The sequence below is a fragment of the Nicotiana tabacum genome, chromosome 14 (genome assembly GCF_000715075.1).
Source record: "Nicotiana tabacum cultivar K326 chromosome 14, ASM71507v2, whole genome shotgun sequence".
NCBI classification, from domain to species: domain Eukaryota; kingdom Viridiplantae; phylum Streptophyta; class Magnoliopsida; order Solanales; family Solanaceae; genus Nicotiana; species Nicotiana tabacum.
The window spans coordinates 28,058,703-28,069,308 of NC_134093.1; the positions used below are offsets into that span (position 1 = coordinate 28,058,703).

Below are 10,606 nucleotides of genomic sequence, written 5' to 3' on the forward strand. Positions count from 1 at the left end.
GATGCATGGTTCGTCTCGGAAAAGAAAAAGGGAATTGGGCCAAATATACCCCTGTATTTTTGAAAAATATTTAAATATACATTATACTATGAGTCCAAATATACTCATGTCGCTATACTTTGGGTTAAAATATACCTCATTTAAATGGAGTGACACGTGTCATCGTCTTATTGGTCAATTCTAAATATCTCCTAATTAATTAAAAAGACTCATACCCATAACCATACAATTACCCATACCCGAAAAGTAATTTTCTAAAGTAATTTTTTTTGTAAAATTTGAAAAAACTGAAATTGTTTTTACTAAAAACTGAAAAAAACGAAAATATTTTTTTTTTCAGTTTTTACAAAAAAATTGCTTTAAAAAAACTGAAAAAACTGAAAATTATTTTCTAAAGCAATTTTTTTTGTAAAAATTGAAAAAAAAACTAAAATTATTTTTACTAAAAACTGAAAAAAATGAAAATATTTTTTTTTTCAATTTTTACAAAAATAATTATTTTAAAAAAACTGAAAAATATTTTCTAAAGTAATTTTTTTGTAAAAACTAAAAAAACTGAAATTATTTTTACTAAAAAATGAAATAAAGGAAAATATTTTTTTTTCAGTTTTTTTTTTTAAAAAAATAAAATTTAAGTTTTTTTCAGTTTTGAAAACGAGCTTATCCCTTGTGTGAAGTTCCTCGAATCAATTTCTTCTGCGGCCTGGTTAGTTGTAGCATAGCAGCTTGTAGGCTAAATACTTGAGCTGCTTCTTGCTGGATCTTCCTAGAAAATTCTGAATATTTAGTAAAAACAAATTTAATTTTTTTTCAGTTTTTTGCAAAAATATTTCTTTAGAAAATATTTTTCAGTTTTTTTTAAAGCAATATTTTATGTAAAAACTGAAAAAAAAAAATATTTTTGTTTCTTTCAGTTTTTAGTAAAATAAAAATTAATTTTTTTTCAGTTTTTACAAAAAAAAAAAAAATTGCTTTAGAAAATTACTTTTCGGGTATGGGTAATGGGTATGGTTACGAGTATGAATCTTTTTAATTAATTAGGAGATATTTAGAATTGGCCAATAGAACGATGACACGTATCACTCCGTTTAAATGAGGGGTATATTTGAACCCAAAGTATAATGGCAGGAGTATATTTGAACTCATAGTATAACGAAGGATATATTTAAATATTTTTTGAAAGTACAGGGGTATATTTGACCTTTTTCCCAAAGAAAAATCATAATATATGGTACTAAACTTTGATGCAAGTAAAATTAACAGTTTAAATCTTGAATCCTTTTAGCGAAATTCCTAGCTATGTCACGGTAGCCAACCAATACTTTGCAGCAACTTGAAGCATAAATAAACCAGCTATTGCCTAACTGCTGATGAAGCTAATTTTGCAGCTAAGAAATTAACAACAATATTGAATTTGGAAACCAAGCATATGACGTGTTCTCTTAATTTAGATAGAAGATGTAAATTCTTAGATAACCTTTGACACAAAAGAAAGTAGAAATAACAAGCAGATTAAGGGACCCTTGGCTTATGAATACTGTATTAATTTAAGGATAATGAGTTGATATAGATCGTAATTCTCTGCTTAATGCTAAAAGCCTTAAACAGAAAGAAATAGCATCATATAAAGAAAAAAGGCACAATATTTATTAAAAAAATAACATGGTAATAGCATGATAGGCTAAAATAGTCAGAATGGTTGAATCTGAAGACAATACGCACAATATTATTGGAAAAACTCAATAATAGCATTTTGCTAACAGTCATTGCATTAATATGTTGTTTTTCTCAAACAATACAAAGCATAAGCAAGAGAAAATATGTCTCAGGGCGATCTTTTTAAGTAATTGACAAAAACCAAAGGTTCATATTCAGAATTGCAGGTATAGGTTTCAGATCTTTTTTTCCTTTTCTTCTTTTCCACCTTATCTTAAGCCGAAGGTCTATCGGAAACAGTCTCTCTACCTCTCCGGGTAGGGGTAAGGTCTGCGTACACACTACCCTCCCCAAACCCCAGTTGTGGGATTATACTGGGTATGTTGTTGTAGGTTTCAGATATAAGTACTACCTACTGATAAATTGATCTTTAGAGTCGTTGTAGTCATAGATGGACAAATTATACAATAGAGTAGGAAGACAGCATAAACATTTTCCTGTATTTACTTATTGACCTCATTCTCCATTAATCACCTACAGGAAAGGCTTGAATCTTGAATTTATCGACAATTAGAGGTGTTGGTTATGATAAGCAGAGCTATAATCTGATAAGCTAAAACATAGCAAAGCTGGAAAATTTGATACTGTAACAAAAAGGACAATCTTACTGTTTTAAAATGATAGTTAAACCTTAATGTAAACCCCTCCCTCGTCAAATCAGTATGCAAATAGTTACTCAGATCATCTACTCATCTAATGTTCAGAAACTCAACTGAGATATACAGTCAACAAAATAAATCTCAAATATCAGGATCTGCTCAAGAAAAATATATAGAGAGAGACAGAGATTCAGGCCTCTGCACAAACACAAGATACCGTTCAATAGAAGCACCACAACATGTCCACGGAAGCAGATGAATTCCTGTGCAAGCATCAGAACAATGTCAGTTTGGTATTATGAGGCACTATAAGAAATTGATGCAAAGCCAGAAACTGATGTCTTGTGCCATTTACAATTAATTCTATAATTAACTAAACCAAATTTTGTTTTCTGTGTGTGTGGAGAGGCGGGTGCATCATTGATACTACTGCGGATGATCCATTCCTACTGTATCAAGAGTTCAGTAAGCATCCGCTTCGTCTATAGTTACCTTCGTAAGCGATAAGTACTGATAAATCTCGATTTTAGGAGTCTCTGTAGTCATAATCAAGGAGATAGATGACATAAACTCTTTTCCAGAATTAGAGCAGCTTTACCTTCACATTGCTTTAAAATGTAAAGCATAGAAGAAGAACCAACAATAATACTAGATGAGTTCACACTGAAATTAGCTCATGATTCAGAGAAGATGGACACATATAAAACTTTGTTTTGAAGACTGCATATGCCCAAAGTTAACTATTCTTCTTCCTTAAAGCACCACCATCTTATAATGTTGAATTGACATAAATCCAAGTATGATATGTACGAGTAACTCCTTTTTACGTAATACAGTTTACCACGGTATATTTTCTGATGAAGTAATCACTGTATATTTCTCCAGGAAGGAAGAATATTTTTTAAAGGATTTCCTCAGGAAGGAAGAATTACCATTCACAAGACTGTACGGATCAGTGGCATTCATCTTATTGAATCAAATATGGGGACCAAATTAAAAAATCACTTTGAAAAATATATAAAAATGAACAAGAAAACCCGGGAATATTCTTGGAATATTTGTATACAGCATTATCTCAAGCATTATGCAATATATTAACCCTCACCTCCCTTGCCAAAGGAAGGAGAGACAAGACTATTCATGAAGGTTTGAGCCTCATACATATAGGAGTTATATCAACCATCAAATCCCTCGGTGTTATATCAACCATCAAATCCCTCGGATTGCTTAAAAACATCATGCACAGAAGTGGTCTGCTTTACTTGAGTTGACTGTGAGATTAACTCACGAATTTTTTTTTAACTCATGATTCAAAGAAGAGAGTAAACATCTAAAGCTATTCCTTTCAAGACTGCATATACTCACAACTTGAACTGTTCTTTTTTCCTCAAAGCACCGTCATTCTGTAATGCTGGGCAATTCGCTAATCCAAGTTTTTCCTTATCATGTAATACAGTTAGGGGTCTTTTGGTTACAGGAATTAGAAAACAATCATGGTCTAAAATTCGAGATTATTTTATCCAGCGTTTGGTTGGATTTTTGTTCCAGTATAAGCAATACCAGGATTATGTTGTACTCAATTCTGGTATTATTTCAGACTATATTCAACATGGGTTTCGAATACGAGGATTAGAAATCTTTGGATAAAACACCTGAAAGAGTAAAATATCCTTGATTACCTCTTTCTTTTTTTATTATTTACTTTAAAGATTAGGGTAAATTATAAAGAAAACTTTATCCAACTTAACACCAAATGCATGCTTTTCATCATACACCATGTATCCCATTTTCAATGCAATAAACCAAACATTCATCACCCCTTAATCACTGTTATCTTTTCTTCAGGAAAAATTACCATCACTAAACTCTATGACACAAAAGTATTCCTATTTACAAAACTCTATGGGGTCAATACCATTCAAATAATTAAAAATCAATAACAAATCGCAAAAAAAGTTCATGTAGTACCTGTATATAGCATCATCTCAGAAGGTGGGAGGAACAAGACTCTCCCTGAAGGTTCTAGTTCCAGCTCTATACGAGATAGTAGGAGTTCTATCATCCGTTATATCCCTCCACTGATCCTCTCTCCTATTGTAGACAATCAAACTTGCACATACATCTAGTACAACATCATCCTCACTCATTAAACACAATGGTATCAACTCAGCGAGATCCGGTCCTTTAACTTCATACCTGGTCCAAGACTCCTCAATCCCATAGCCTTTCATCGTCCAAATAGTATTCTTTATTGTCCAAATAGTATCTGTTTCTTCTGTTTCAGACAAAATACAAAGACACCCTCTGAGAGCCACAAGCTTACTGACCACATGTGTACCCTTGTCTATAGTAGTAGGTCCTGGCACCTCAAAAAATTTCTCTTCAAGTATATCAAAAGCAACAATTACAGGTGAATAGTCAGAACCTTCACTAGCCAACCAATGCAAAGCCCCATTTACCAAAACCCCATTTTCCCAAATCCCTCTTACGAAAACCCCATTTGCCACGTCAGGGGACCGGCCCTTTTAACCGAAACCCCAGAAGCACGGTCAGGAACTGCACAATCATTAGAATAGAGTCTCCCCCAAAGACTCTCTTTGCTCTGTAGTAGTCTCCTCCAAAGACCCTTTCTCACAGAGTACACAGCCACAGAAGTATTAAAAATATCAGGTGTATTATCAATACCAGTAGCATAATAAGAAAGTGCAACTACCTTATAATCATCACTACGAACATCATACCCTAGACCATACATTCTAAAGCCACGATGCCCAATTGAAGCATTAGCAGAATCTGGAATTCTATGGAACTCTAAGGTCGTGGGGTTAATTAAAAATGCAATTTGTTTGTCATTTACAGCCAAGACCAAGCCATTACAGGAGCCACCAACAGTAACCCAGTTGTCTGAAAGCTGCTGCTGAAAGTCAAGCTTTCTTGAAACGACACCATTTCCATTTTGGTTAAAGGTTAAAGCGTGAAGAGACTGAGAACGACAGACGGTAATGAGTTTTTCTTCTTCATATTTGTGGGAATGAAAAGTGAGGTGAGCTTTAATGAGTTTTGGAGCTGAGAGAATAGAGCACCACTGCTTTGATACGCACCTGGATTGGCCGATTAACTTCGCCGGCAGACGGGAGAGTATCTCAACTATGATTTCTTCAGGTAGTTTTTCAAATTTGGTCATCGCCATTGTTGGATTCGGAGGAGATTGGAATCAAAAAAACAATACCTAAATTAGGGAACCAAACGAAATGGGCTAAGCTGTTCGTAATTGGGCTTAGCCCATATTTATAGGTATGTTTACATAAATAGCCATCCGGATTCAATGTTGGCCAGTATATATAGATTATATATTAATTATACATGATTAAATACATATTATATATCCACCAGCTTTTCTAGTTTAAGTTGTTGGTTGGACGGTTATTTAAGTTAATTCTTCGCATTTCTTTATATCTACGTGACTTGTAATAGTTTGTAGAGATTTTATGCCACATGATAGATTTAGAATTGAATAAATAGAGGCTTTGTAGAGAACCAAAGCAAAATTAAAGTATTATAAAATCAATTTTCTACTTGCTCTTCACACTACTTAAAACATCAATATACGGATTGATAGTTTTTAAGTATCAGGACCCTAAAATTTAAGAAAATTAAATCAAGAAAAAGACAAGTAAAAGAAGAAAAGCTTTAGCACCTACAATATGCATGGTCTTGGATTCGACCATTTTTTGCTAAAAACTTATTTGCATCCGATGTATGGGGTCAAATTGTTATGAAATAAATGAGATAGATGAGAAGAAAGTAGGAAAACCTAAGAATATGTGGCTTAACTATATTAAAAAATGTGTTTAGTATCAGGAAAATATTTTTCCAATAATTTTTTATTTTTTTTTTGAAAATTTTCAGTTGTTTAGAATATATTTTCAGTTAATTTCCTCACATTTGGGCAAAGATCATTTCCTTCACAATATTTCAACTCCTTATTTTATATCGTTCTTTCAACCAATAGCACATAGACATTATTATTAAATTAGTACTCGCGCGATGCGCGATTGATATTAAAATAAATTTATCATAATAAATTTTATATATTAAAGTAACAAATATGTAAAAACTATCATTATTGAGTTTTAAAGCTCAAGTATTTGTCAGCTTGCAATGTGTTCAATTACTCCAGTTTCTCATATCAAAATTTTATTACTTAAGTTAAAAACATATTAATTAACTTTACCACTATAGAATATTAATTATATGAAAACACAAAATAAAAATATATAATTTGAATTGATCAATTAATAATCATTATGCAGTTTGCTAACAATATGATCAACCTCTAAATATTGTTTAATTACAAAAAATCAGTGAAATAAAAACAAACATGAAATGAAATGAAGGAAAATAAAGGTGTAAGAGTCATTCTCCACATTCTGAAGCCTTACTTTTGGAAGATTATTATCAATAATAATAAATCCTTCAGCTATTCAACTGCCCAGCTTGAAAGTCTCTCAAAAGCTGCAGAGACTGACGATAGAGATTGAGATCCATTCCATCTACATTTCGTCCAACTCGTGCCTTTAGAATGGCCTGAAATCAGAAATCAATGTGCTGAAATTCCGATATCTGATGCTCTTCTAACGGTTTGAAGGCAACCTTCAGAGACAAGAGGGGTTGCTCTGATGGTAAGCAACCTTCACCTCCAACCAAGAGGTTGTGAGTTCGAGTCACCCCAAGAGCAAGGTGGGGAGTTCTTGGAGGGAAGGATGCCGAGGGTCTATTGGAAACAACCTCTCTACCTCATGGTAGGAGTAAGGTCTGCGTACACACTACCCTCCCCAGACCCCACTAGTGGGATTATACTAGGTTGTTGTTGTTGTTGTTGTTCTAACGGTTTGAAGGCAAAGATAACAAAATAATCAGCTTATGCAAATAGACACTACTAGAACAAGCAGTGACATAGAGATCTAATTGTCATGTCTCATTCTATAATTTCGGCTTAACAGAACCAGTGTTTTCTCAGAGCTTCACAAAGATGAGTCACCATTTACCTCACATTTTGTGTTCTTTTTCCTGGGATAGGAAGTGGGTAATAACTAGATATTAGAATGGGAGTAATATTAAGATAAAAGAGACTGTAAGAAACTTAAAGCCGCTTGTGCCACGAAATGAATATTCAGGTTTTCATACCTCATGACCGGGTTCAAGATGCAGTTCTCCAATAAATTGGAAGATGGAACCAACGCGAAGATTGAGATTCAAGTGCCGTGTGTCAATTTCTAATGACGCATTCCTATCAACAATCACAGCAACAGCAGTCCCCACATTATAGTCTTGTAGCCTAGAAGGAAAATAAAGAATAGCAAGCCTTGAGTATCAATTAACTTCCTTATGTTAGAAAAGTAAGTTCCTGAATAACTCACAAAAACCGCACTATGATGCTTCACCTCCTTGGTATAGGTAAGAACAATTTTAAGGGATAAGTGAAGCTGGGACGGGGTTAAATTACATATTAGTTCGCTGAGCTTGTTATTGACAAGCAGCACCCTAGATGGACGAACTAAAGGCGACCCTTTTGATCCCACAAGGACCTACTGGAACTTTTCACTGGACTACTGTAGAAAGGATACAACAACTACACCTCAATACCAAGCAAGTTGGGGTCAACTATATGAATCCTCACGGACTATGTCACTCCATTTAAGCTAGATAAAGCAGCAAATATTCAATTAACAGGAAAATAGAAGGTAAGATTCTCTCCAGACTGACTAAACCAATGGGGCTAAATTGAGCAGAAGCTACTCAAAAGAGCTTCACTCGTGTTTGACAAAATTGTCACTCACTCATAATGTTTAGGGGAGAATTAGATATAATTTCAGCAAAAAGATAGATTGGCAGATCAATTAAAGACTATAGCAGGTAAAAATCAGAAATTTCAGGAAAGGCAAGGTAGATAAATAAGTGCTAGAAATGAGATAAGTATCATCATTGATATCGAAGACTGATTACCCACTTTCCAGTAACGCGAAGAGAGACCCCGTGTTTAAAGTATGGCGAAGATGGAACCAGCTCTTCCAAAGTAACCAAAGCACCAGAAGCTACTGTCGCCATTAAAAGCAACCGGAAGAAAGGATATTCAAGCTCCTGTTCGTTCCTACAAATTGCATCATGTATGATGAACATATAAGAACGATTTCATCTTTGAACTACCCCATTTTCGTTTTCCTATAGGCACATTTCTCCCTTCGTCAGAAAGTTATACTGCGTATGACATTTTTGACTTTTCTGAATCCCCTACTCAGAATTATTGGCTCCGCGACTGACACTGAGTAGGTATAATCATATAACTCTAGGTAGTCAACCCTCAATAATATCATACTAAAATCATCATAAACTAATATTCTCATCAAAATCACAGTCCGTAAAACAATAAGAATAACGATGACATAATAGCAAAATGGTTATCAATCATAAACTAGTTTATGCCTCAATGTAACTCTAATAGCATATTTCAATTAAGCAATGTGACTGAGGGCCAATTCTAAGTATCCAAAGCATTTGGTAAGCCATTCTTTTTCATCCCAAATCGCTGTTTCAACGCATTATCAGGAGAAGTAGGAGCAATAAAGTTCACCGAGATAGCAAAAAATTTAAAAATAAAATAAACAAAAACTAAAAAAAGACTCTAACAAGATAAAACAAAATGGGGTTAGATGGGAATCAATTTTGCAATTATATTTCACTTCCAAAAAGGCTGGAAAATGCAATCTTGACAACTATTTTCGAAAGTAAAGAAGAGTTGGTATAAAAATGGCTAACCTCACTCTGTGTGTGTGTGTGTGTGTCGACTGCAGAGATGTAAAAAGATGGTAGCTTCGGCGTCGGGCAACCTTCGATACGGGTTTTGTTTCGTCTTCTACTTATAGAAAAACGTGTGTTTACAATTCTCCCCCAATAGTTTTCTTCACTGTTGGAAGTCACCCATGCATTTTATGCATTGTTCATTTCCTTGTTTAGTCGCTCATGAAATACGTATAAGCCATCTCTTAAACCCCTATCAGCGTGAAACAACAACAACAAAACATACTCAGTATTATCCCACGCTGTGAGGTCTGGGGAGGGTAGTGTGTACGCAGACCTTACCCATATCTTGTGAGGATACAAATGTTGTTTCCAATAGACCATCGGCTCAGGAAAGCATAAGCATCACATTAATAAAAATATAGACACGAAAGGACAGTACCAAAAAGCCATATAAAAGCAGAATAAAAATAACAAGATAGTAAGGTAATCAACAATAAAAGAAAACAACGGTTAGTCATAAAAACCTATACTACCAACAACAGAAAGCGAGACTGTGTATCAATACTACTTTTATGAACACTCTAGACTACCTACTCTACTACCCTAATCCTCGACATCCATACCTTCCTATCAACCTCGGTCAGCTGAAGTTGCGCCATGTCTTGCCTAATCACCTCTCCCCACCTCTTCTTTGGCCTACCTCTACCTCTCTGTAGGCCCTCCAATGTCAACCTCTCACACCTCCTCACCGAGGCGTTTGTGCTCCTCCTCCTCACATGACCAAACCACTTAAAACCGCGCTTCCCGCATCTTATCCTCAATAGAGGCCACACCCACCTTATCGTGAATAGCCTCATTTCTAATCATATCTAACCTGGTGTGCCTGCACATCCATCTCAACATCCTCATCTCTGCTACCTTCATCTTCTGGACATGAGCGATCTTGACTGGCCAACACTCAGCTCCATACAACATCGTTGGTCTGACCACCACTCTGTAGAACTTACCCTTAAGTTTCGGTGGTACCTTCTTGTCACACAAAACACCGGAAGCGAGTCTCCATTTCATCCATCCCGCCCCAATACGATGTGTGACATCTTCATCAATATCTCCATTCCCCTGAATAATAGACTCAAGGTACTTAAAACTACCTCTCCTAGCGTTAAACTGGATGCATAAAAAGGATTCACAATGTCATCCATTAGATTAGCGTTATGTGATAGTCTATGTCTCGTGATTTTAGTTAAAGTTATAATCGATTAAAATATTTTTTCATCCCAAAAAAGGAATAATCAATGTACATATTAAAAATTGTATAAATGATTTCTAGTGTACAAATTCATTTAATTTCTAGTTTTAATTAAACGTTAACTTTTATTTTTAATCATACAAACACTGAAAACGTTTGACTATATTGTAGTTAACAATAATGGTGTCGCTAAGTAGTCTGTACCTAAATGTTCAAAGTTTGAGAAGTGGCTTGACATAAA

General features: G+C 34.6%; 1 protein-coding gene and 1 long non-coding RNA gene across 2 annotated transcripts; both read right to left on the minus strand.

Moving 5' to 3' along the window:
* Positions 1-2,279: 2,279 nt before the first annotated feature.
* LOC107790412 (uncharacterized) lies at positions 2,280-5,515 on the minus strand. Its single transcript, XR_012698595.1, has 2 exons — positions 4,284-5,515; positions 2,280-2,578 (listed from the first exon to the last, which is right to left on the minus strand). It is a non-coding gene; the product is annotated as an uncharacterized LOC107790412 (long non-coding RNA).
* Positions 5,516-6,583: 1,068 nt separating this feature from the next.
* LOC107790408 (CST complex subunit TEN1-like) lies at positions 6,584-9,287 on the minus strand. The gene is made up of 4 exons (XM_016612332.2): positions 9,132-9,287; positions 8,326-8,466; positions 7,503-7,653; positions 6,584-6,902 (listed from the first exon to the last, which is right to left on the minus strand). The coding sequence occupies exons 2-4, from the start codon at positions 8,421-8,423 to the stop codon at positions 6,792-6,794; spliced, it is 360 nt and encodes a 119-aa protein (XP_016467818.1). The 5' UTR covers positions 8,424-8,466; positions 9,132-9,287; the 3' UTR covers positions 6,584-6,791.
* Positions 9,288-10,606: the final 1,319 nt, after the last annotated feature.

What these genes read in the sequence shown, in the direction of transcription:
- LOC107790408 (XM_016612332.2), bottom strand. Translation starts at nt 8,423, where the DNA reads ATGGCGACAGTAGCTTCTGGTGCTTTGGTTACTTTGGAAGAGCTGGTT. An exon ending in TCTCTTCGCGTTACTGGAAA is followed by an intron (nt 7,654 to 8,325) that starts GTGGGTAATCAG and finishes TTTTCCTTCTAG; the next exon opens with GCTACAAGACTATAATGTGG. An exon ending in ATCTTGAACCCGGTCATGAG is followed by an intron (nt 6,903 to 7,502) that starts GTATGAAAACCT and finishes TTCTGATTTCAG; the next exon opens with GCCATTCTAAAGGCACGAGT.